Source organism: Hypanus sabinus, chromosome 23, assembly GCF_030144855.1.
Source record: "Hypanus sabinus isolate sHypSab1 chromosome 23, sHypSab1.hap1, whole genome shotgun sequence".
In the NCBI taxonomy this organism is placed as follows: domain Eukaryota; kingdom Metazoa; phylum Chordata; class Chondrichthyes; order Myliobatiformes; family Dasyatidae; genus Hypanus; species Hypanus sabinus.
Genome location: NC_082728.1, coordinates 12,461,295 through 12,489,173, shown reverse-complemented (window position 1 = coordinate 12,489,173; position 27,879 = coordinate 12,461,295). Strand labels below are relative to the sequence as shown.

Genomic DNA, 27,879 nt, shown 5'->3' with positions numbered 1-27,879 from the left:
TCAACCCGGCATGGGAGCAGTCTGTCACTGGATCGAACTTGGAAATCTCCGTTCTCCAGCCTGGCATTGATCTCACTGCGCCACCAGCCGACCGGGATGGGGGAGGAGGGGTCAGGGTGAACCATACTAAGAAAAATTTAAGCCAAATACAAAGTTAAACACTCAACAAAGTGTTAATGGCAACAACTTAAAGTGGCGGACAGCGCCGCGATCCAACTTAAAATGGCAAACGGCATCGCAATCTATCTTAAAATGGCAGGCGGTGTTCTCCTTCCTCGGTTCGTAAGTACGAGTTGTCTGTAAGTTGGACGTTCGTAACTCGGGGACTACCTGTAGATGTACCATGGAGAGCATTCTGATTTACTCTGTCATCATCTGGTAATGGGGGGTGGGGAGGCGGCTGGGATTGCTACTGCACAGGATTGAAGTAAGCTGCAGAGAGCTGTTAAATTTGTCAGCTACATCAGGAGTACTAGCCTCTGTAGTATCCAAGACATCTTCAAGGATCACTGCCTCAAAAATGCTGTGTCAATCATCAAGGACCCCCATCATCCAGGAATGCCGCCTTCTCATTATTACCATCAGGGTGGAAGTACAAAAGCCTGAAGTCATACACTCAGTGATTCAGGTACAGCTTTTTCCCCTCTGCCATCCGATTTCTGAATGCACATTGAACCCATGAACACTACTTTTTATTTCTGTTTTTGCACAACATATTTAGTAACTGTAATTCATTTTTCCATATATTTATCATGTATTGCATTCTACTGTTGTTGCAAAGTTAACAAATTTCACAACATATGCTGGTGATATTAAACCTGATTCTGATTCTGCACCCTCTCTAAAACTTCTATAGTGAGGTGACTAGAACTGAGGATAATATTCCATGTGTGGTCTAACTTGGTTATTAAAAATGTTTAAAGATTCAATGTGGTTTGCTCTGAAAATGACAAATAATTTTTAGGTTTTGTCATAGAGCTGTACTGCTACTGAGTGAATCACTGGGTTACTTGATGTACTATCATGTTTAAATACGAGATCAATAAGCAGACTATAATTGCTTTCGCTGGGGTTTGCTTCTGGTTTAATCTCAATGTCTTGAGCAAGACTGAATAAAAGAGGACATCAAAGATCAACAAGGTGTTTGTGGTTTCCTATGTTTGTCAAATGCTTGAAGACAGGGTGCCTATCAACCAACCACTATTATGGGATAGCCCATGGTGTAGAAGTTTGTTCATTATGTGCCATGTCACGGTGAGGGAGAAGGGCCTCAAAAGCTAATCGCCATTAGTGTCTTAATGTTTAAAATCCTCTTTTTAAAAAAAAGTTTTTAGAAATTTAAATTTTAACTCTGTACAGGCCACACTGCAGTATGGGGGGGGGGGGGGGCGGGTTACATTCCCAGAAAACAATTTATATTGTGATTTTCAGTAACATAGAGCCTTGTCATATGCATGTGCATCACAAAATGTGAGCTAAAAATAAAATTGGCACACACATTCCATGACAGCGAATTGTTTATTCTGTTTCTCAGATATTTTGGTTGTGATCTGTGAATTACGTATCATATGGGCGAATTTCCATTCCCTGAACTGCTATAATGTGTGGTTGTCTGAATTTAGTTTAAAGTCATTCAGTTCAATTCATTCACCAGCAAAGTGGGCATCATAGTTTTGTTCAACATAAAATGGGCTAAGTTCAGGTTTGAATCGTTTTTAACCATGTGAGCTTTTAAATAAGACTTAAGCCAATGCACCTGATTGCAGCTTTGGGGTTCAGCCTAAAATATATCTGGAAGTTTCTATGCTCTCTTTACCCAGTGTGTTTTTGGATGTATACTCTTCCCAGAGACATCCAGTTAGTCCTGTTTACCGTTCAATTTATTCAGATGGTAGAAGAGAAGCTTAGTGGCTAAATCCTGAAGTGATTGAAGTATATTTATGAAATGTAAAAGCTGTGTTGCTTATAAAGAGGGATGATAAGATGTTCTAAATGTAGCCACCTGTATTGTTAGTATTTGTATTTGGGATGATGAGCATAATGCAAACGTTGATGAGGCTCCAGATTAGAGATCTATTCTGTAGTACATGTTAAAAAATAAGGTAGATTTTAAAATTAGAAGATAATTTTGTGTATATTTTGTCTTTATAATAAAACATTGTGCTGAACTTGCAACTGTTGCAAAATGACCCATCAATAGCAATAGTTAATCACAAAGGAACTGTGACTTGTGCGTCGCGCAGTTACTGGTGTTTCACACTCAGAACATGGTCAGTACAGGAACAGGCCCTTTGGCCCACAATGTTGTGCCAAACCAAAGAAATCAGTAATCAAATGGCCAGCTAAACTAATCCCTTATGCCTACATAATGTCAATATTCTTCCATTTTCCTCAAATCAATGTTTCTAGCTAAACGCCTCTTAAAAGTCTCCAATGTTTCTTTTCTCCTTGGAGCGACGGAGGATGAGAGGTGACCTGATAGAGGTGTATAAGATGATGAGAGGCATTGATCGTGTGGATAGTCAGAGGCTTTTTCCCAGGGCTGAAATGGTTGCCACAAGAGAACGCAGGTTTAAGGTGCTGGGGAGTAGGTACAGAGGAGATGTCAGGGGTAAGTTTTTTTTTAACTCAGTGGTAAGTGTGTGGAATGGGCTGCCAGCAATGCTGGTGGAGGCAGATACGTTAGAGTCTTTTAAGAGATTTTTAGATAGGTACATGGAGCTTAGTAAAATAGAGGGCTACAGGTAAGCCTAGTAATTTCTAAAGTAGGGACATGTTCAGCACAACTTTGTGGGCCAAAGGGCCTGTATTGTGCTGTAGGTTTTCTATGTTTCTGCTTCTACCACTGCCCCAGGCAATGCATTCCAGTCACCCACCACTCTGTATGTTTTAAAAAAACGACTTGCCTCTAGCATATTCTTTGAAATTACCTCCTCTCGCCTTAAATACAGGCCCTGTGGTATTAGATATTTCAATCCTAGGATTAACATGCTGTCTATTCTATCATTACCTCTCAATTTTATAAACCTCTATCAGATCTCCCAACAGCCTACACGGCTCCATAGAAAACAACCCAAGTTTGTCCAACCTCTCGGTATAGCACAGGTCTTCTAATCCAAACAATATCCTGGTAAACCTCTTCTGCACCCTCTCCAAATCCTTGACATCCTTCCTATAATGAGGTGAAGAATTATATGCAATGCTTCAGATGCAGTCTAATGAGAATTTTATAAAGCTGCAACGTAACTTCCTGAATTCTGAACTCACTGCCTCAACTAATAAAGGCAAACATGCAATATGCCGCCTTAACCACCCTATCAGTCTGTGTAGCCACTTACAAAGAGCTGTGAAGTTGGGTCCCAAGTTCTCTCTGCTCATCAACACTGTTAAGGGTCTTGCCCTTACCAGTGTACTGTCTCTTTACATTTGACCAACCAAGGTTCAGCACTTCATATTTGATCGGGTTAAAACCCATCTGACATTTCTCCGCCCATACCTGAAACTGATCTATATCCCGCTGTATCCTTTGCCCGTCTTCTACTCTATCCACAACTCTACCAATCTTCTTATCATCTGCAAACTTACAAACCCACCTATCTACATTTTCATTCAGGTCATTGATATACATCACAAACTGCGGAGGTCCCAGCACAGATCCCTGTGGAACACCATAAATCACAGACCTCCAGCTAGCAGAATTCCCTTTGGCCACTCGCCTCTGTCCTGTATGGGCAAGCCAGTTCTGAATCCAAGTGGGCAATTCACCATTGAACAATGGAACAAAACTAGCCAGCTCTCTGGGACCTCATCTGTGGCTAGAGAGAAGACAAGATAGTGATGCAAACACAAGAATACCTGGATCCCTATGAATGGCAACTTATTTCAAATTCTCAGCATTTAAAACATTTTGACTTTCTGGTTCAGTACTTAAATTCCCTTGAGTAGGGATTCTCAATCTGGGTCCACAAACCTCTCGTTAATGCTAGGGGTCCATGGTATACAAAAGATTGGGAGCCCCTGCCCTAGAGCCTCACAACATTCTCCTTGCAACCCACATTACAACCTAGCTTCATCATAGCAGCAAAAATGTTTTTGATCTCTTCTTTCAAACCATTGATAAAGGTTCTAAACAGGTGGGGCTTCAGCAGCCACTAAAACTTGCAGCACTGTTCTGACCTCCTCCGGCCTGACAAAGTTTTAGGTTCACTTACTGATCCTCAATGTATGATGCTATTGACCTTGAAAAAAAATGTGAGTTAATTTGTTTAATAATCTCTTAGAAGCTATCTTATTTGAAGTCCTTCAGAAGTTCAGATGTGTTGCATTAATTAGTTTGCTCATATCTATTGTGCCAATTACAATGAAAGGTTTGTTAAACATCACTTTCCTTTTATACTAACATGTTGTCTCATCCCAGCCTTATTATTATTTTCCAGATGCATTTTGTCACTTCCTTAATAAAATATTCTAACATATTCCTACTGCAGCTATTAGGTTAACTGGTCTGCAGTTCCCATTCTCTCCCTTGCTTTTCTTAAATAGTGGAGTTACATTTCCTATCTTCCAGCCCGAGAGCTATTTTAGAATCTTCAGAATTTTATTAATAGAACACTAGTCACCGATCATCTCTGTAGCCACCGTCTTCAACTGGTCCTGACCATTTATCATCTTTTAATCCCAGTTATTTCAGCATTATTTTTCCACTAATATAAAATTCTCTGAGCTTCTTGTTCTTGACCTATAGATCACCACTATTTCTGGGAAGCTTTCAGTGCCCAATTTCATGAAGATGGACATGAAATATTTGGTTGATCTCTGTTAATTACTTACTTGCCAATGTAGTTTTTTTTCTTTCTATGTATTTCCAGGAATGTCTTTTTCATAGACAGTCATGAAGTCGTACAATAGCAGGCTCTTTAGTTTGTCACGACAATGCTGACTTTTGTAATTAGTCAATCCCTTTCATGTATAATGTGATTCCCACCTGACAGTTATTATATTCCACCTGCCTCTTCAATACCAATGCTTTATCCACTAAGTTTTGAAATTTTTTTTCTCTGGCAGTGTTCTTTTTTTTTCTTTATCATGTTATCTTTGATGATACAGCTTGACAGCTTTTTTTTTAACCTTGAAAGAATATATATTACTTGAAAATTATGTATTTCTTCTGGATTGGTAAACTTGTGTTAGGGTCTGTTTAACTGAAATGCATATGTGCTATGATTGGTCACTTGTGGCTTTTGGTCACTTGCAAAGAACCAGATCACCTTTAGAAAATGACAAATTATATAACAGACAGGTCTAACCCTTTCCTCTGAAATGGAAGGCTGTGTGAGAGGGAAGGGTTAGATTGATCTTTGAGTAGGTTAAAGGATCGGCACAACATCATGGGCTGAAGGACCTGTACGGTGCTGTAATGTTCTGTGTTCTGGGGTGATAACCTTTCAGTTGTGCATAACAAACTATAGTAATTAAACTGCATCAAGTTTCCAAGATTTTGCTATCCTTTATTTTTCAACTGGGAAAATGTCACATTTCCCATTTTGAAAGACTTTTGCAATTGGGTTTCTTGCAGATAAGGGGAATCTTTTGCATCATACTGCAGTCTGCTCAAATTATTTTATTAACTTGCATGTAATAAAAAACCTGACTTTTACTGAGCAAGTTTGCAGATGAAGCAAAACTGAGATGGGAAGATATAGTTTTGTATGCTCAGTTTGTGCGCTTGTGGAATTGGTCACATCCTTCAAGTAGCATCTGTTCTACATCCATTCTAATTTATTTATTTATGTATTTTTTGAGATACAGCACGGAATAGGACCTTCTGCCCCCTCAAGCCATATTGCTCAGCGATCTCCTGATTTAATCCTGGCCTAATCATGGGACAATTTACAATGACCAACTAGCCTACTAACCAGTACATTTTTGAACTGTGGGAGGAAACCAGAGCACCCAGTGGAAACCCATGCGGTCATGGGGAGAATGTACAAACTCCTTACAGGCAGCATTGGGAATTGAACTCGGGTGGCCTGAATTGTAAAGCATCTTCCTAACCACTACACTACTGTGCTGCCTAACATCTAAAATGTTCCTAGTGGTCTGAGCATTTGAATTCTCCAGATTAATTCAATTGTTGTTTGTGATACTTCAGTCCTTTTATGTAGGCTTTTTTAATTGAAACCTTGATTTTTCACTACTGGGAAATATAGTTTCGATTTCTAAATTGGTCATACAATAGGAAAGTGGTTATGTATTCAGAGGCCTAATGCAATTAAGGCCTAATCCAAAATCATTAAGTCGGAAATTACAGTACTTTTGTTTAAGGGTATGATGCCAGTTTAGCAAACACTGGAAATGATAAAATCTAATGGAAATGAAAGTGAAGCAGGCAGGTTTAGAAATAGGAACTTGTTGCCCTGTTTCCTGGCCTGGCCTTTATGGTATGAGACTCCAATCGCACAGTACTTGGCAATTAGCCACTGCTGGATGTGAGGTAATGTGCAAATCATTTACATTATATCTGCTTTGAAGGAGGACACCATATGGTCTGCTGTGGCTCATGAATTGTGCCCACTTCCTCCATTATGGAAATACTGCCCTCGCCATGGTCAACTGCAACTGAGAATGGAACAATTAAGTATTTAAGAGCCACTCTGATTGACATCTCCATGTTTAGAAATAAAATAATTTATTTTAATGCTAATCTTTTAAAAGTAGTTGTGTTCACTTGGTCTTAAAAGTTTTAACCAGAATTGTGTAATTGACTATTTTTTAAGTTGATTTCTCTTCATAAAAAGACTATGTGAGGAGTTTTGTACAGACGGTCCCTGAGTTACGAATGTCTGACCTACAAACAACTTGTACTTACGAACGGAGGGAGGAGAACTCTGTCTGCCATTTTAAGTCGGATTATGACGCTGTCTACCATTTTAAGTTGGAACATGACGCTGTCCGCCATTTTAAGTCATTGCCGTTAACACTGTGTTGAATGTGTAACTTTGTATTTGGCATAAATATTTCTTAGCAAGATTCACCCTGAACCCCCACCTTTACAGTCAGTACTGCCCCCACTTGTCCCATTTAACCATTCTCAGTGCAGGTGGAGTTTAGGACCCGGGGGAGCAGAGGACCTGCCGCCTGCAGCTGCTGCTGTATTTTTTTTATTAAGTGCGATCGTGAACGATAGCCAGATCGGAAATGCTGATCAAGTCAACTAGTTCCTAAAGAGAACTCTGATAGGCTAATCAGATGGTTCACTGCTGCTCAGCGATAGAACATAAAATCCACAGTTTTCTGTTCCATTGATGGAAAATGATCGTGATTGAAAATAGAGTGGAAATAATATAGTGATTGGAAAGAGGTGAAATGCCATCAGTCATCGGAAAAGCTTTAGGCTACAGTCTGTCAACGATCGGAACGACTTTAAAAGTTACAGGTAAAGGATAAAGTGAGAATAATGGAGCATGTGAAAGGCCCTGCCCCGAAAGCTACAATTATTACTAAGCAACGCAGTGGTTTAATTATTGAAATGTGTAAGTGTTTTATATGCATAGAAAGGTAAAGTATATATTATATACTAACACAAATGTTTGACTAACTGACACTAAATAATACCTGATGTACCTGTTTCGACTTACATACAAATCCGACTTAAAGGCAGACCCCGGAATGGAACTCGTTCGTAACCTGGGGACTGCTTGCATATTGAGTAAGTATGTTGATAAACTGTGAGAAGTTGCGGTATGAATGTACTTTTATTTTTAAAGCTGAAAGCTTTAATAGATGAGGACAGATTTTCCATGTAACTAATATTTTCTTTCTTTTGTGACAGAACTATACTCAGTATATTCCGCTCTCCATTTATGACCTTCAAACTTGGATGGGCAGTCCCTCGATATTTGTGTATGACTGCTCAAATGCTGGGATCATTGTGAAGTCATTTAAGCAGTTTGCATTACAGAGAGAACAAGAGCTTGAGGTACGTAAACATGCTTTATCCTTAATGTTCCTATAACTAAAGAAAAAATTGTTACTATGAAGATTATAGCTTAATTTAAAATGTACTAAAATCTGGATCTTTGAAAATATTCATTCATTTTTAATGTTCAGTCCTAATTTTTGTTATTTTATCATATCAACAAGAAGCAAAGTAACTAACCTATACAATTGGAAGAATATTTTCTGTTTTGTTGTCATGGAGATTTAACAATCAAGAGGCTAAGACATAATCTGATGGTGAACTATCAATTGTGTTCCTCTCTCACAGTGAATATGTATTCAGGCTTTTATGGCTATTGCAAAAGAAATCAAAGAATTCTGCCAACTTCTTTGTAAACAGTATTTACTCTACTCATTAAATTTGCAAATTTGTATAATTTAATTGACACAACAAGTGATACTGTTTCATTACACTGTCAGCACAACTTTATTTGTATTTTGCATATGTTCTTTAAGCAAACAGTCTGGATAAAAATCCAGGTTCTAGATGCTGAGTGTGCGGTGCTGATAGGGCTATAAATATGGCATTTCCCCATAGAGCCTTTGTGGCAGCTGTACCAAACGCAAAACCCCGAACAATAGTGTGTGCCAGGCCGCAGCATTCGATTGTCCACAGTACAGCGCATTGACAACCAGTGGTTTCCAAGACAGGTCAAAGAGCACACAGCTTGAGGTGTATGATTAAGAGGGAGCACTGTTGTCAAAATCATAGTTCTTGTGTTACCTCACCTGTATACTCCATCCAGTTCTGTGCCTTGCACATTTGGTTAATTGGATCTGATGGTGAAGAGGAACCTCTTGCCAATGAATGTATCCTTGCTCATGTCCCTGAAGTCAGATTGAACTGGCCATAGTTGCACAACAAGCAGTAAGCAATGGTGTCCATCAATTCGAATGCCTTCATTGCATCGGATCATCAGCCCTTCTACGCCTGAATCCTTCGTGGAGGATGTGGCAAAGTCTCCCACTCAACACATAAAACAGAGAGGGCAGATGCTGAAAATCTGAAAAATAGGAAGTTCTGTAAACATTGTGTGTTTTTTCACCTGAAACATTAATTCTGTTTCTCTTGCTGCCTTTCTGCTGCCTGATCTGCTGAATGTTTTCAGATCTTCTACTTTTAGTTTGGAGGAAACTGGAAGCTTTGTGTAACTTCAGATGTCAGTAGGAATCTATTTCCCACCATTAGTTTGGATGTGCCACATCCACAGTTGCAAGAAAAAGTTTGTGAGCCCTTTGCAATTACCTGATTTTTTGCATTAATTACTCCTAAAATGTGGCCTGATCTTCATCTAAGTCACAATAATAGACAAACACAATCTGCCTAAACTAACAACACACAAACAGTTGTACTTTTCATGTTGAACACATTGTTTAATTATTCACAGTCCAGGCTGGAAAAAGTTTGTGAACCCTGGTATTTAACTCTGGTAGAACTTCCTTTAGCAGCACTAACCTCCATCAATCATTTCCTGTCACTGCTGATCAGATTTGCACAACGGCGAGGAGCATCTCTAAAATTCTTTTTCTGAGGCCCACTAAAAGTTCTTCTGATTGAGGCATGGTGTACATAAACAGATCTTTCTTGAGAAGGGCAGGTCCTGTCAGTAACCTGACTTTCTGTGTCTTTTTTTTAATAGGACACGATGCCTCTACAACCTACACCTCCAATCTCGTCTCATTAATTGGAACACCTGACTCCAAATAGTTTTTGGAGAAGCCATTGCCCCAGTTCACATACTTTTTTGAACATAGACTATGATTGTTTAAATGGTGTACTCAATATTGACAAGAGATATAATTGTTTGTGTGTTTGTCTATTATTGTGACTTAGATGAAGATCAGAGCAGATCAGAAGATCAGATTAATTACGACCAATTAATGCAAGTAATTGCAAAGAATTCACAAACTTCTTTCTTCCAACTATCCAGTTGCTTGTTCCTTCCAGAGCCCCATTTGCTCATCTTGCGGGTGGATGATATTCTGTCAAGGGCCTTTTCCTGATCCAGGCAGATTCAGCAAGTGTCCACTCCTCTGACCTTTATATAGGTGATTGCATCACTGAATTGTGCAAGGCTGTTGGGCAATTTCCTACTGGGTGGAGTGCAGCTCTGATCTGGATGAATCACCACCCCCAGAGCAGATTTGATTGGGATGACCTTGGACAGAATCTTGTATTCCATACTAAATTAAGTTGGTCACAAATTTCTTATCTCATCTTTCTCTACTTTTTGAATGCAGATGAGTGTGATGTTAGCTTTCGTAACAAACTCATAGTGCCAGTTTGAAGCATAATACTATGCTCTTCAACAGCTCTGGCCAAGTCTTATGAGATAAGGCCAAGTTCGCACACTTTTGATTCCAGATTCTGTTAACTTTTCTTTCAAAATATGCACTTTCCTCATAAAGATACAGAACTTTCAAGTAATACTTCCATAATAATCCATTTTATTCCAGTTGCTCAACATTAGCACATATTGGTTGTCAATATTAAGATCATATGATGTAGGAGCAGAATTAGGCCATTCAGACTACATTCAAACTATCGAGTCTGTTTCACTATTCTAACATGGATGATCTATTATTCCTCTCAACCCCATTCTCTTGCCTTCACTCTGTAACCTTTGTTGCTCTGACAAACCGGGAACCTATCAACTTTCACCTTTACAGCTGTATGCGGCAATGAATTCCACAAATTCACTACCCTCTGGCTAAAGAAATGCCTCCTCATCTCTGTTCTGCAAGAACATCCCTCTGTTCTGAACCTGTACCCTCTGGTCCTGGACTCCCCCACTGTAGGAAACAATCTCTCCACATCCACTTCCTCTAGGTCTTTCTATATTTGATAGGTTTCAAAGAGATACTCCCCTCATTTGCAACCATAAAGTTATAGATTATGGAGTTTAATCCAGGTTTCAACCAATATATGTGAATGACATGAGGTCTTTGAAGTAGGCCCTTCAGCTTGGCCCTTTAGCATGGACCTTAAGCCACGTTAGTTCACAGCATCTTTTTCCAGAACTCCAGTAGAACACAGATTTAGAGGGATATAGGCAAATAGTTATAGTTTAGGTGGCCACCGTGGTTGGCATGGATGAGTTGGGCTAAAGGGCCTGTTTTCATTTTGTGCTACGCTTTGATTTTATTGATGAGCTTGAATGGAGTATCTTTATACAATAAACACTTGTACCCCTGCCACTGTCTCTTTAGCTTTGATGACAACATTGTCTCCAGAGCAGAGTTTCCAAACTGGAAGAATTGTTCCTTGGCCTCCTGATCAGGTTGCCTAAATCTGGGCTACCAACGTGGCCACTGCGGATGGTTGCTGAAGCGCAGTAAGCTGAACTGTAGCTGGTAGTTGCCTTGATCTTGGCGAAGTAACAGAACATTGCAAGACTTATGCACAAGAATTTCTGCAGATGCTGGAAATCCAGATTAACACATACAAAATGCGGAAGGATCTCAGCAGATCAGGCAGCAACTAGGGGGAGGAATAAAGAGGCAATGTTTTCCACCGAGACCCTTCATCAGGACAGTAGTCTTTCATCGCACAGTGCTTCTGATGCCTCCTAGCCTCCTATACCTTTAGTGTTAATGTGGTTAGTTTCTTTGTTGCCGCATGCTCATTTTTTGAAATGCTGCACTTGCCCAGGACTGATGTACAAGATTTTTTTAATACTTTGACTGCGGTGGAGAAGGCAGCAATGTTTTTGGGGCAGAATCTGTACAATAAGTGTAGTTTCATTTTGATCTTTTTTGGTGGTGCTTGCAGTTTTCTGGAGGTGAGGTGCAGGGATTGCTGCACTGAATCTAGTTGCCAGGGGTGCTGAGGTTTTCTTTGTAGCCTGTCTTTGCTTTTAATGCCCTAAAATTGGGGAGCACTGTCATGACTGTTTTGTTTTCTATCACAAGTCTTTACCTTGTGGAACATTTCATTGTCTGGTCACTCAACCCTCAAAATCTGGACGGCAAAGATCATACATTGTTATATTCTTTAGCAACTACCGCTCAGCATTCAGCATCTTCACCCTCGCAAAACTAATCAATAAGCTTCAATTGGATCCTCTATTTCCTTGCTTGCAGACCCCAATCAGTTTGGATTGGCAATAGCATCTTCTGCATGATCTCCATCAGCCTGGGTGCACCACAAGGCCTCCTGCTCTATTTTTATACTTACAAGGCATTACCCAGAGGTTCACATACTTTCTTGATCCTAGACTGTGATTGTTTAAATGATGTACTCATTATTGATGAAAAGAACTGTTTGTGTGTTTTAGTTTAGGCAGATTGTGGTTGTCTATTATTGTGGCTTAGATGAAGATCAGACCACATTTTATGGGTAATTAATGCAGAATATGAGATAATTGCAAAGGGTTCACAAGCATTTTCTTGCAACTTTTTATTGACTGGTTGTGTCATGGTCTGGTATGGAAACACCAATGCCCTTAAATGGAACATTCCATAAAAAGTATTGGATGCGGCCCAGTCCATCATGGATAATGCTCTCCCCACCAATGAGCACATCTACACAGAGGAAAGCAGCATGCATCATCAAGGACCGCCACTACCCAGGCCGTGCTTGCTTCTTGCTGCTGTCATCAGGAAGAAGCTACAGGAGCCTCAGGACCCCACAGGAACAATTATTACCCTCAACCATTAGGCTCTTGAACCAGTGGGGATAACTTCACTCAACTTCAATTGCCCCATCACTGAACAATGGACTCACTTTCAAGGATTCTTTATCTCATGTCCTTCATATTTATTGCTTATTTATTTTTTCTTTTGTATTTGCACACTTTGTTGTCTTTTGCACATGGTTGTTTGTCCTTTGGGTGCCATCTTTCATTGATTCTAATATTTTTCTTGGATTTGTTGAGTAAGCCTGCAAGAAAATTAATCTCAGGGTAGCATATGGTGACATATGGTACTTTGATAATAAATTTACTGTGACTGTGAACTTTCCCTATGTAGTCTGTTCCCTACTAACAACTTTCTAGGACCTCTTTAGAGAAGTTGCCACTGTTGCACTGCAGGATCTCCAGACATTGGCACCATGAGACTTTGCAGGCTTTTCTTTTCCTCCCTTCAGTAAACTGGCTCACTTCTGCCCCTGATTGTTTTTGTTCTAGTCTGCAGTCTCTGCATTGGATTTAGAGGCGATTTTGGGAGTTTCTACCATAGCTCCTTCACGCTGCTGGTTGCTCTGTGTTTTCATCCTCCTCGCCATACTGCTGCTGTCTGTGTGACACTGGGTTTCTTTGGAAGAAGATGTGAATACTGCAGTCTTCTCCGCAGTTTCCTCATCTCACTGCTTGGGCATTGCATTGATTTCCATTTGGGCAGACTCACCACATTGGTACCCAGCAGTGTAGTGTTTTGTAACCTCTCCCCACTGTCTACACTTTCAGCAGGCAATCCCTAAGCAATAAACTGTTTCATGCCTAGAGTTGCTGTAGGGTTGGCACACTCTGGGTTCACCTTGGCAGTGACTTTTATCACTGGAGTCATAGGAAGACAGGTGGATGGCACTGCCAGTCTATCTAGCATGCCTAGCATATTCATATGCATATGAATAGCATAAACTTGAGATTCTGCAGGTGCTGATCCTGCTGAAAGGTCTTGGCCTGAAACTTCGACTCTTTACTCCTCTCCATAGATGCTGCCTGAGTTCCTGCAGCAATTTGTGTGTGTTGCATAGAAATAGCATTTCCTTGAACGATGTTCTTCTCTGCTCCTTGAACACGAGGCCATCAAAGAGAGATACATGTCGACACTGAGTGTTAGTCCTGATAAGATTGGGAAGACAGCCTTCACAGTTAGCAGTGGTGAGGGTATTTTCACATCCTTCTCCTCAAAAGATTTCAGCATCTTCAGACAGCCATCCACATTTTGAAAAGTTACATCAAAATACCTACCTTGAGAGAAATAAGACCATAAGATATAGGAGCAGAAGTAGGTCATTTGGTCCATTGAGTCTGCTCTGTCATTCAATCATGGGCCGATCCAATTCTTCCAGTCATCCCCACTCCCCTGCCTTACCCTTTGATGCCCTGGCTAATCAAGAACCTATCTATCTCTGCCTTAAATGCACCCAATGGCTTTGCTGCACAGTCGCTCGTGGCAACAAATTCCACACATTTACCACCCTCTAACTAAAGTAATTTCTCTGCATCTCTGTTCTAATTGGATGTTCTTCAATCCTGAAGTTGTGCCCTCTTGTCCTAGAACCCTCTATGTGGGAATAACTTTGCCATATCTAATCTGTTCAGGCCTTTTAACATTTGGAATGGTTCTTTGAGATCCCCCCTCATCTACCTGAACTCCCAAGAGCTGCCAGACGTTCCTCATACGGTAACCCTTTCATTCCTGGAATTATTCTCGTGAATCTTATCTGAACCCTCTCCAATGTCGGTATATCCTTTCTAAAATAAGGAGCCCAAAACTGCACACAATACTCAGTGTGGTCTCACGAGTGCCTTAGAGAGCCTCAACATCACATCCCTGTTCTTATATTCTATACCTCTAGAAATGAATGTCAACATCGCATTCGCAACCTTCACCACTGACTCAATCTGGAGGTTAACCTGTAGGGTATCCTGCACAATGACTCCCAAGTCTCTTTGTATCTCTGCATTTTGAACTCTCTCCCCATCTAAATGATAGTCTGCGTGTTTATTTGTTCCACCAAAGTGCATGATCGTACACTTTCCAACATTGTATTTCATTTGCCACTTCTTTACCCATTCCCCTAGACTATCTAAGTCTCTCTGCAGGCTCTCTGTTTCCTCAACACTACCTGCTCCTCCATCTATCTTTGTATCATTGGCAAATTTAGCCACAAATCCATTAATCCCATCATCCAAGTCATTGACGTACAGCGTAAAAAGCAGCGGTCCCAACACCGACCCCTATGGAACTCCACTGGTAACCAGCAGCCAACCAGAATAGAATTTCTTTATTCCCACTCTCTGTTTTCTGCCAAGCATTACTAGCAATGCTCCACCCATGCTAGTAACTCCCCTGTAATTCCATGGGCTCTTATCTTGCTAAGCAGCCTCATGTGCAGCACCTTGTCAAAGGCCTTCTGAAAATCCAAGTACACCACATCTACTGCATCTCCTTTGTCTACCTTGCATGTAATTTCCTCAAAAAATTGCAGTAGGTTTGTCAGACAAGATTTTCCTTTCAGGAAATCATGCTGGCTTTGGCCTATCTTGTCATGTGCCTCCAGGTACTCCGTACTCTCATCCCTAACAATCGATTCCATCAAGTTCCCAACCACTGACATCAGGCTAACAGGTCTGTAGTTTTCTTTCTGCTGCCTTCCACCCTTCTGACATAGTGGAGTAACATTTACAATTTTCCAGTCATCTGGTACAATGCCAGAATCTATCGATTCTTGAAAGATCATCGTCAATGCCTCCACAATCTCTCCAGCTATTTCCTTCAGAACCCGAGGGTGCATTCCATCAGGTCCAGGAGATTTATCCACCCTCAGACCATTACGCTTCCTGAGCACCTTCTTAGTCATAATTTTCACTGACTCTACTTCAGTTCTCCAATACTCGTGAATGTCTGATATACTGCAAATGTCTTCCACTGTAAAGACTGATGCAAAATATGCGTTCAGTTCCTCTGCCATCTCTGTCTCTCATTACAATATCTCCAGAGTCATTTTCTATTGGTCCTATATCTACCTTCAACTTTCTTTTATTCTTTATATACTTAAAAAAGCTTTTAATGTCTTCTTTGATATTAGTCACCATCTTCCTTTCATAATTCATCTTTTCCTTCCTAATGACTTTCTTATTTTCCTTCTGCAAGTTTTTAAAAGCTTCCCAGTCCTCTATCTTCCCACTAGCTTTGGATTCCTTGTATGCACTCTCTTTTGCTTTTACTTTTGCTCTGACTTCACTTGTCAGTCATGGTAGTGTCCTTCCATTGGAAAATTTCTTCTAATTTGGAATATATTTTTGTCTTGCACTTCCCTCATTTATCGAAAGGATTTTTCAGTGCAAGGATTTCTTTTGGTCTGAAGCTGCTTGCCTAAAGCCATAACACAAACGAGAGAAGATCTGTAGATGCTGGAAATCTTAAGCAACGCACACAAAATGCTGGAGGAACTCAGCAGGCCAGACAGCATCCGTGGAAAAGAGCACATTGCTGAAGGGTCTCAGTCTGCTGAGTTCCTCCTGCATTTTGCATGTGTTGCTAAATGCCGCAAGTTCTTCAAAGATCCTCTTTTCCCAAGGTGCTTTAATAGACTTTGCATGAATAGAAATGGAGTTCCACTCTGGCTAGATATCTCTTATTGCCATGACAAATTACAATTATAATCTCTTCCCTGCCGTATTAACAGCTCTTGAAAAAATTATCCAACCCTGGCAGCTTGCAGTCTTTCCTGCCAGTTAAGATTCTGTCCATTTATTCTTACATTTATTAAATCTGAATGGAATTAGAATGGGAGATGCAAGATTGAAGAGACAGTGATATCATATGGGCACAACACCCTGTGGTAATAGTGGAGTAATATATGGTAGTATGCATTCACTCAGACAACAGCTTATGATTCATCGGACTTTACGATTTTGGCTTTTATTGTGAACCTTGAGAACCTTTGATTAAAATGATTTTTTTTTGCATAAATTGAATCTCAGTGTCAGTATTCTAATATTCACATTATGCAAGCTCAGCATTTATCCTTGCACATAATTTTCTTTGCAGTTTATAAATTCCAAGTTTCTCTGACTTAGTTTCCTCAGTCAATGTAGAATGAATGCAATGGAATGGAAAGTGCATTGTTTAATATGTTTTCTATTTCATGGTACTTTCTGTTATGAGTCATCAGGCTTTATATATTGAATCTAGATGACAGAAAGGATTTTTCTGGAAACCTTTCATTCTCACCCAGTTGTTTTAACTACTTTCGTACAACATCAAATATCATGTAGAGTTTTGAAGTTAATGCGGTGGAATTTTTTTGTTGAGGTTATGTAGATTGAAATCTATCATCCTTCAGCAAATAGGAGCAATGAGGTGCTGACAGCAGCATGTGCTGGATACAGAGACTATCCATTCGCCGCGATGTTGTTCATGAAGATATTCAGTAAAGTTCAGCAAGGTATGCGCTGCCACAAGAAAGCAGCATCGGTCATTGAAGATCCCCACCATCGAGGCCATGTCCTCTTCTCGCTACTACTGTCGGGCTGGAGGGACAGAAGAATTGGGTACCAAACTGCCAGGTTCAGGAACAACTATTACCCTCCAGCCATCATACTCCTGCACCAGGATGGATACCTTCAGTCACACTGTGGTGAACTTGTTCTCTCACCTGGGTCACTTTCAAGGACACTTATTCTCAGTAGTATTTTTATTTGCACAGTTAGTCTTTTGTGTTGGCGCGTGGCCTAGTGGATAAGGCATCGGTCTAGTGATCTGAAGGTCAGTGGTTCGAGCCCAAGCTGAGGCGGCATATTATGTCCTTGAGCAAGGCACTTAACAACACATTGCTCTGTGTCCACACTGGTGCCAAGTCCTCGTGCCCTTCCCTTGGACAACATCGGCGGCGTGGAGAGGGGAGTTGCAGCTTGGGCAACTGTCGGTCTCCCATACAACCCTGCCCAGGCCTGCGCAGTGGAAACCTCCCAAGGCGCAAATCCACGGTCTCACGAGATTAACAGATGCCTATTCTTCTTTTGTATGCCGGTTGTTTGTCAGTCTTAGTTTATGTAAGGTTTTTCATAAAAATTCTATTTTGCTCATGATTGCCTGCAAGAAAATGAATCTCAGGGTAGTATGTTGTACCATATATATACTGATAATAACTTTGCACTTTGAACTGGAGGGGTTGGATGCTGCTGCTGAGATGTGAACAAGGGATCAGTGGGTATTTGAGGTGACTGAAGGTGAAACGAGCACATAAAAAGCAGAGTTAGATGAATGTAGCAAGTTGGGGTAGCAATGTGGCTACCTTGTATGTGTGGGATTGGTAAGCTTATTCTTGTTTTGATTTTTTATCTCCTTTCCCCGCCCCCAGCAGAGGACTTTTTCTGACACTTTTTTTGTACTTTGAAGGACTGCAGCAGTTCAAGAAGGTGGCTCACTACTGCCTCAGCTAGAGCGTGGGACAAGTGATGGGTGCCTGGAATGCACTGTTATGTGGTGATGTTGGCAGAATCATAAAGGCATTCAAGAAGCTCTTAGTCACGTTTATATGCAGGGAATAGAGGGCTATGGGCATTGTGTTGCAGAAGGGATTAGTTTAGCTAGACATTTTACCACTGGTTTAATCAGTTTGGCACAAGATCATGAGTCAAAGGGCCTGTTTCTGTGCTCTACTGTTCTCTGTTCCAAGAGTCCATTTGACTTCATTGAATCAGCATTGTGTTTAATATTACTGACACTAAATTTGTAGTTTTGCAGCAGCAATACATAGAAAAAAATATTACAATAAGATATATTCTAATTTATTGTTTTGCAATATATGTATATATAATTATATTAAATAAAGCAGTGCAAAAAGAGAGCAAAATGTTAGTGAGGTGCTGTTCCTGGGTTTCATTGTCCCTCCGGAAATCTGATGGCACAGCTGTTCCTAAAACACTGAGTGGGTGTCTTCAGGCTCCCACTCCTCCTCCCTGATGGTAGCAATGAGAAGAGGGCATGTCCTGGGTGATGGGGATCCTTAATGATGGATGCTGCCTTTTTGAGGCATTGCTTTTTGAAGATGTCCTTCATGCTGTGGAGGCTAGTGCCCTTGATGGAGCTGACTGAGTTTGCGACCTTCTGCAGCATTTTCCAATCCTGTGCAGTGGCCCCTCCATACCAGACAATGATGCAAGCAGTTTGAATGTACTCCAGTGGCCCTAGTCATCAAAACTTCCCACTGTCACTCCCCGGTCTCTTTACCCTTTTAAATTTATCCAGGTCAACAACTCATTACATTTCAGTTAATGCTTTTTAATATTCCCCTTGCCTAAATATTCTGCAGCCGTAAACATCAAACACAGCTGATGCATTACTGCAAAGAAAATCTCCTTTAACAAAGACATGCTCATACATTGTCTCAGTACTGCAGAGTCTCTTAAGAATTACAAAACCAATGAGCTTTGTAGTTGTTGATCAGAAACATGTGCATCATTTACAATCATCACACAATTGAACCAAACTGGTCATCGTAGTTTACAGTTGCAATTTTATGGCTTTTCATTAATGAAAGATTAAGGAATTTATTTGATGTTTTAGATTTAATTTTATTGTAATTTTATCTAGATGTTTGGACTAGAATGTGTGTATCATGAAGACAGGTTGAGTGAGCTCGGGCTTTTCTGGGAGGATGAGAGGTGACTTGACAGAGGAGTATAAGATGATAAGAGGCATAGATTGAGTGGATAACCCGAGACTATTTCCTAAGGTGGTAATTGGGGGAAAGTATAAGGGTGTAGATTTCAGAGGCAAGTTCTTTGCACAGAGAGTGATAGGTGCATGAAATGTTCTCCTAGGGATGTTGGTAGAGGCAGATACATTAGGTATACTGAAGAAACTCAGGTTTACCGATTAAAAGGTCAGCAGAACGTCATTGGTCATAGAGCTGTACTGTGCTGTAATGTTCTGTGTTCTACTAACATTCAGTAAACCATTTAAACAGAGTAGGTGATAGAAAAATGGAAGGCTGCATGGGATGGAAGGGTTGGATTGGTTTTGATTTAGTTCCTTAATGCTGCTTGTAGCGGATCGGGCAGCAACCTTGCTGTTCCTTTAGCATTGCCTGTTTTTTATGAGGCCAAATGCTAACTTGATGCTCAATCCAGCACAGATAGAAAGCCTGCAGGGAGCCACCTGGATTTGAACTTGGGACCAGTCAAGGTCCAGTGCAGATACACTCTTCCACCTGCTGGCTAGATTGATCTTAGAGTAGGTTAAAAGGTTATCAGAAGAACATGGGTCAAAGGGCTGTAATGTGCTATGTTCTACTAACAGTCAGTTAAACCATTTACTCATGTATTTTGGGAGTTGTAGAGATGCTACTGGAATCTTGCTAAGCTGGCTGTCTTTGCTTATCATTTGAACCAAGTCCAGGTTTATATGTGAAGGAAAATTTACTGCAGTCTATATGTCGTTGCTAGTTGCAATTGTCAAATATCTATTTCTTGTCTTAAGTGATGAACCGTTAAATTTGAGCTGTTGCAGTATATGAAGGAGCATTCGTGATTTATGCTTGCTTATTAATTTCTTGTTGATTGTCGATTGAAAAGTTATGGTGTACTCTACTTATTCAGCCATTCAAATATGCCTCAAGCACTCTGGTGCCAATTGGCATCTCTTTTTGTCCGCATAAAAGTAAAGTGTGACATGCATTCTTCACATCCAGGGATTTTGTTTTCACAATGAATGAAACACAGCCATCTTTTATTAGCCATCTTTTATTAGCTTATAGATAAAAGTACAACCATGACATTTTTCAAATCGTTATAATCTATGAAGTGTCCTCAAAAGCTGCTCTAAGGAACAGTTTTGATGGATGTTTTCATTTGATCTGAGTAGGAGTGAATTGCGTTTAAATTGTAAACATCTTATTGTAGGCGTGTAGCAATTATTCGTGTTTCATCATCAGTGTCCTTTAATTCAGTATATAGAATTAAAATTGTTAGGCACTCTAATTTGTTTGTACAAAAGTAAATTCTGTGGCAAACTCAAAATTTATACCTGGTTTAACTGACTTCCCTGGTCTACTGTGTGTGTCTGCCATAAGTTTTTTCAGTCTTCACCTCAATTAATTACCCTCCTGACCCTCTAAATTGATTGCTCTCCAATCTCTTTTAATCTTAAATCATGTTCTGTAAAACTCCAGTAATCTACATATTATTTCATAATCTACATATAATTTCCCTGACATATTTAGTTGTTTGCCTGTTCTCCATCTCTGTCTGGTGCTTCCCCCCCACCCCCTTTCTTTCTCCTGAGGCCTCCCGTCCCATGATCCTTTCCCTTCTCCAGCTCTGTATCACTTTCGCCAATCACCTTTCCAGCTCTTAGCTTCATCCCACCCCCTCTGGTCTACTCCTATCATTTTGCATTTCCCCCCCCCCCCCTCTACTTTCAAATCTCTTAACTATTTTTCCTTTCGGTTAGTCCTGACGAAGGGTCTCAGCCTGAAACGGCGACATCGCTTCTCCCTATAGATGCTGCCTAGCCTGCTGTGTTCTACCAGTATTTTGTAAGGGAGACCGTTTCGTGGAACATCTACACTCGGTCTGCCAGAAAAAGCAGGATCTCCCAGTGGCCACACATTTTAATTCCACATCCCATTCCCATTCTGATATGTCTATCCATGGCCTCCTCTATTGTCAAAATGAATCCAAACTCAGGTTGGAGGAACAACACCTTATATACCGGCTGGGTAGCCTCCAACCTGATGGCATGAACATTGACATCTCTAACTTCCGTTAATGCCCCTCCTCCCCTTCTTACCCCATCCCTGACATATTTAGTTGTTTGCCTGTTCTCCATCTCCCCCCTGGTGCTCCCCCCTCCTTCTTTCTCCTGAGGCCTCCCGTCCCATGATCCTTTCCCTTCTCCAGCTCTGTATCACTTTCGCCAATCACCTTTCCAGCTCTTAGCTTCATCCCACCCCCTCCGGTCTTCTCCTATCATTTCGCATTTCCCCCTCCCCCCACTACTTTCAAATCTCTTACTATCTTTCCTTTCAGTTAGTCCTGACGAAGGGTCTCGGCCCGAAACGTCGACATCACTTCTCCCTATAGATGCTGCCTAGCCTGCTGTGTTCCACCAGCATTTTGTGTGGGTTGTTGTAGTAATCTACAGCCTGACTTCAGATATTTTGTTTGCTTGGTGCCTGGCTCACCACATGATGTTTGCAACTCCCACTCACCAGATCCCTATGTCATATAAAGATAAAATGAAGATTAACTTTACTTATCACAAGTACATTGGAACATACCATGAAATACCTCACTTATGGCGTCAAATCATATTAGAAGGTTGTGCTGGGCAGCCCGCGTATGTCACAATGCCTCCGGCACCAGTATTGCATGCCCATAACTCACTGATTAACCCTAACCCTTTGAAACATGGAAGGAAACCATTGTACCTGGAGGAAACCCATGCAGTCATTGAGACAACATACAAATTTCTGACAGGCAGTGATGGGAATTGCACCCCGATTGTTGATTGCTGGCTGGCGCTGTAAATCATCTTGAATGTTACAATGAAAATGAAGATTTGGAGAATGCAATCATCAACAGCATTGTAAAAGTATTTGTAGTGTTCTAATTTGTTCTGTATTTCATTTAAATACATAATTTGTTACTCTGTTTACCTTTATTTACATGCTTTTAATAATATACATTTTTAACTGTTTCCGTGAAGCTTGGGCTAATTGGGCTAAAATGTCCTGGTCATGATGTGTCCTAATGAACTGAAATCCACTGCATATATATTTCTTGTAATTTATAGTATTTTTTAATATACAGTACTGCTGCCGCAGAACGATGTATTTTTGTACATAAGTCAGTGATATTAAACCTTATTCTGATTCCCTGGAATTCTCCACCAAGAATCACTTGGGAGTACTTCCTCATACAAGCTGTGGCAACTCAAGGCAGGGACTTGAAAACAGTTAGGATGGACAGTAAATGTCCTCCACATCAATAGCTCTTGCATCAGTTAGATAAATTTGCCTGCAGATGTATCCTACTGTGCAAAATAAGGCGTTACATTCATGAACACGTTGATCATTATTCAGAACTTTGACCTAATTTCTTGCAGTTTTGTGGTCTGTCTTATGTTTTAACTTCCCCTTACTCTGTTAGATCTTTCTTGAGTATATTTTGTTCAAATAGCTCTTTGGAACTAAATATGGAATTTTTTAGTGAGGCTTCCATGAATCAAGATAGTTACATTTGCCATAAGGATTAGTGTTGGATGCTTATTAACATCTTCCATGCTGTCATGGTGTACCTGTACAAGAGTAATTCAAAGTTACAGATTATCTTCCATTATTCTAACATTCAGCTGGAGTGTTGTTACAAAAGTCTTTTTTTCCTTGAATCTTTCAGAGATTGGTAAATCATTAAAGCGTTAACCTTTTGTTCTCGCAGTTCTTTGTCTCTGAATTAGAAGGCCGTTGCTTCAGACTTAAAGTCATTGATGTTGACTTAGTATGGGTACTGAGGGCATGGTGTACTTTTGAATATGGGTATTAACTGAGCCACTCTGTACACTAGTTTGGCACATGACTCTTTGGTGGGGGTGTTGGGGGGGGGGGTCAATCTCATTGAAACCTATTGAATATTGAAATGCCTAGATGGAGTCTAGGACTTGAGGGCACTGTCCTAGAAAAGAAGGATGTCTCTTTAGAACAGAGATGAGGAAGAATTTCTTTAGATGAGGGTGAATATGTGGAGTTTATTGCCACAGACAGTTGTGGAGGCCAACTCACCGGGTATATTTAAAGCGGACGTTAACAGGTTCTTGATTAGTAAAAGATTATAGGAAGAAGGCAGGGGAATGGGGTTGAGAGGAAAAAATTAAGTTAATCATGATGGAATGACAGAGCAGAAACGATGGGTTGAAAGGCCTAATTTTGTTCTTGTGTCTTAAGGTCTACAACAAGGTTTTCCAAATGTTTTAATGGACCAATATCATTAAGCAAGGGGTCTGTGGGCCCCAGGCTGGGTACCCCTGGTTGAGGACAATACTTATACCTCAGTGGTCCTGGCCTTTTCTATGTGCTTCCTAATGATTTCCACATCTCAACAATGCCTCCAGTTTGCCAGTGCATCATTTGCAGTAATCACCATCCCATACTTTTTAGAAAAATGTATTCTGTTTAAACCGAAGCTAGAGTTTCATTCTATCTACAGCACAGTTGAACCTGTGGAAAAGATTGGTATTTTAAGGTGCAATCTTTGACATTTCTTAAAATGTCTTCATATGACCTGCAGCCAACATTCTGCTGCACAGCTCTGTGCCTGTAACCTTATGGAATAATGATGTGTTCTTCACTTTGACAGACTGGGGCACTCAGAACAACATTTTATATGGTCAGTCCTCTTGGTTTGTGTTAGGGTAGCCAACATCAGAGAGACAATACAGCATTAATGATGTTCATTTGCTGGTTGTGGTACAGACTGTGGAATTTTAAGTACTTTAGTTTTGAGGTTGTGGTCAGATGGCCATTTCTTTATTTCTTTCCTGACTGAATAAAAATTTAAGAAAGCCAGACGAGCATTTTCAGGCAACATCGCGTTCTTTGTTTGAAAACCCAATGCACAAAGAGATTTTTTTTAAAAATGTGAGCATGATTAATTCTATAATGAGCAATGATGGTTGATTCATGCTGCTCTGCTAGTCTACCATTAAGCATCTTATTCCCTTCTGGAAGAAGAATCCTTTTGATTGGTATTCCTTTGTGCTTTTGGTTAAACATGAGTGCTCATGATTTCTTCTGAGAGGCAGTTTCCAGCTGAAGCAATGCATATTTCATAATCTTCGAGAATACTTTGCTAGAAGTGAAATGCACCAACGCTGAATTCTGCTGTGAAGCAGAAAACTTCATGTTTCCACAATTCACTGTGAAACTAAAGAACCCTCCTCATCTCTCTTCAGCTTGGTATGTCCAATTAGCTGAATTTATTCCTTCTCCATTATAACTTATTTTGCTCAGGAAATAAGTTTTTTTTTGCTCTGGAGGGTGATTGCACAATGATTCCTTGGCCCACTGACAGCAAAAGACAGAAATTAAAACAGTAAACAATCTTGGCCTTGAGGGGACATGTGAAGAGGTTGTGTAGTAAGTGCATGATCTGGGTATTAGAAGAGTATTCAGTGCTGGAAATATGATAATGAACAATGAAAGGTGGTAAAATTCTGCATGTTTTACCATATGTGTATTGTTCTGATGTTAATTAGAGATTAATATTTCACTCCACATTTGAAATGTAGAAGTTGTTCAACATATTTGTCTGTTACATATAATTCTGGAATACTTTAAAGATTACACTGAGATTGTTAAGGTTGTTATAGTCGGGGGTGGTAATAGAGACAAGCTTCCACGACCTACTAAATGGTACCAACGGCGTGCGCCTCAAATAGTCTCTGACAGCCAAGTCCAGCTCCAGGTCTTCAAGTGTGGCTTCGCTGCTAAGCCTGGCAGAACTGTTTCTACTGACAGGAGAAGGGACAAACATGGGTTGCTGGTGCCTTAAAACCAGTTGCCTCAGGTAGATGGGGCTCATCAGCTATGGCTAGCAGCTCACCTAGGAGAAGGAAAACTTTGATCTCAAACTTCTTCTGCCTTGTGGCTATACCCACTTGGGGAAGGCTTCAGGAGTGAACCCTGAGGAGAAAAACCCGGAACTGGAGGTCCTAAGACTGCCCTATATCGGGTTCATTGCTGACTGGCAACTCCTGCGATACTACTAGTACCAGACTGTATCAGTCTGTGATGTTCCTTTAGATTCATCAGATGTGAGGAGAGGGGGAGCTTGCTACATGGGCAACAATATGCTCTCCATATTGTACTGCCCAAGCTTGCTTATCTAGACAACTAGGATGAAATAACTCTGGCCGACAGAGGCTCTCAGCTCACCTATTTTAATACAACTTTATTAATTGTTGCCCTTCATATCTTCAAAGCTCCTGAGATGTTTTGATGTATTTCAGTGTCCACAATGTTGTTGTGTAGTAAGCACAAACATGCAGGATTGGTATTAACACAAGTTAATTGAGGAATATTCAGCCACGGTATGAAGGTTGTGATTTCAAGCCTGAATCCATATCCATCAGCAGATGATGGGAGCGCTGCACTGGTAGCAATTCTATCTTTTGCTATAACATTCACCTGAAGGCTCAGTAACCCACTCATCATCTTACAGAAATGTTCAGTCTATAAGGCAGACATCTGAACTGCTAATAATCATATGTATGTCAAGACAATTTCTGAAAAAAAGTTTTGAGGAGCCCTCAGATAATCTCATTAAAGGTCAATAATGCAAAGGAGAGATTTGTTTAATTTGAATTTTTTTTGTTTTAAATGGTTATTTGGTTTCAATTATTTAAATTGTTAATTTAAATTATTTTAGTGTCATACAGTTGTATGGCTAGGAAACATACGTTTTGGCCCATCGCAGCCATGTCAGCCAAGTAGCCTAACTGAGCTGGTCCCATTTGCCTGAATTGAACCCATATTCTTCCAACCAATTCCTACCGATGTCCCTGTTCAAATGCCATTTAAATGTCTCAGTTGTATCTATCTGTATCACTTCCTCTGACAGCTTATGTGGGGGAAAAGTTGCCCCTTTGGCCATTTTTCAAATTTTCCCCTCTCATTTTAAAATTTTGCCCTCTAGTTCTGATCCTGTATCTTATGGGTATCAAAGGTTACAGGGAGGAAGCATGAGAATGAGTTGAGAGGGATGATAAATCAGCCATGATGGAATGGCAGAGCAGATTCAATGGACCAAATGCCCAATTCAAGTCCTATGTCTTATGATTTTAGTTTGCTTATTGCTCAAATTGATCCACTGATGATGCCATAGCCTGTGCACTCCACTCCATCTGGTGCCACCTGGAAAATGGTGCTTTGCATGCCAGGATGTTTATTGAACTTCACCACCGTCTTCAATACAATCATGCCTCAGAAGTTGGTGGTAGTGCCCTCAATGGGTTTCAACACCTGTCTCTGTAACTAGATCCTCAACTACTTGACAGAAAGGCCATAGTTTGTCCCTGTTGGCAGAAATGTGTGTAGTTCCATCATACTGCTGACGCATGACTGCATTGCTAGATTGAGTTCAAACCACAACATCAAGTTTGCTGATGATGTAACAGTTGTTGGCCTTATTAACTGCGACAACGAGACTGTATACAGAGAGGAGGTAGTGTAGCTTGCAGAAGGGTGTGAGTACAGCAACTTGAGGGAGTTCATACCGCCAAAAAGAGATGATTGTTGACTTCAGGAAGCTGCAGGCTGACCACTTCTCTCTGCACACACATGGCTCTTCTGTGAAGAGAGTTTGGAACTCTTAAGTTTCTGGAGAGCTCTTAATGGGCTCTTTTAACTGGTCCCTTAACACCACCTGTTTGGTCAAAGGGGCATACCAGTGTCTCCACTTCCTGAGGAGATTGAGGCAAGTGAGGCTGACCCCTCCTCCCTGCTCCATTTTAACAAATGTTTACAGGAGTACCATCAAGACCTGCTGCATCACCACCCGGTGTAGAAATTGCTAGGCATTTGACTACATATCCCTACAAAGGATTGTGAAGGCTGCTGAAAGGATAACTTCCACCTATAAGGGATATTTGGCATTGTTAGTGATCCCTCCCATTGAGTGGTCTCCTTCACCCCCTATCATCAGGACAAGAACTGATGGGAAACAGCTTCTTTCCCAAGGCCATAAGACTACTGAAGTCCCTACCGCACCCAGCTCTCATCATGTATGATACGCCAGTAGCATTATACAGTTGATAATTTGTATTGTATATGCAGCTTATTATTTATTAATCTATTTGTGGTAATATTACCTTGCATTATGTGTGTGAGTTATATGTACTATATTCTGCATCTTGGTCTGGAGGGATGTTGTCTCATTTGGTGGTATACATGTGTATGGTTGAATGGCAATGAATTGAATTTGAACGTGGACTCCTCCCCCACACTGGAGAGAAATACTTTCTTTTTACTTAACTATGCCGCTAATTTTGCATTTGAAAAATATGAAAATGTATCTTATGATTTTTCCCCTCTTTTTTTATGGTCAATTTCACACATCTGGCTCTTTAAACATTCCTCTTCATGTAAGCTCTTCTGATAACCATTTTTTTCCAATCCTGTACATATATAAATTGTCCTGGGATTGC

At 40.5% G+C, this 27,879-nt stretch overlaps 1 protein-coding gene across 1 annotated transcript in view; it reads left to right on the top strand.

Annotated features, from left to right (window-relative positions):
* The window catches only part of rptor (regulatory associated protein of MTOR, complex 1), a 499,208-nt gene that overhangs the window by 150,698 nt on the left and 320,631 nt on the right, over window positions 1–27,879 (top strand). Inside the window, exon 5 of the mRNA XM_059948392.1 lies at window positions 7,832–7,978. Coding sequence (XP_059804375.1) covers window positions 7,832–7,978 — 147 coding nt within the window. The remainder of the gene's footprint in view (window positions 1–7,831; window positions 7,979–27,879) is intronic.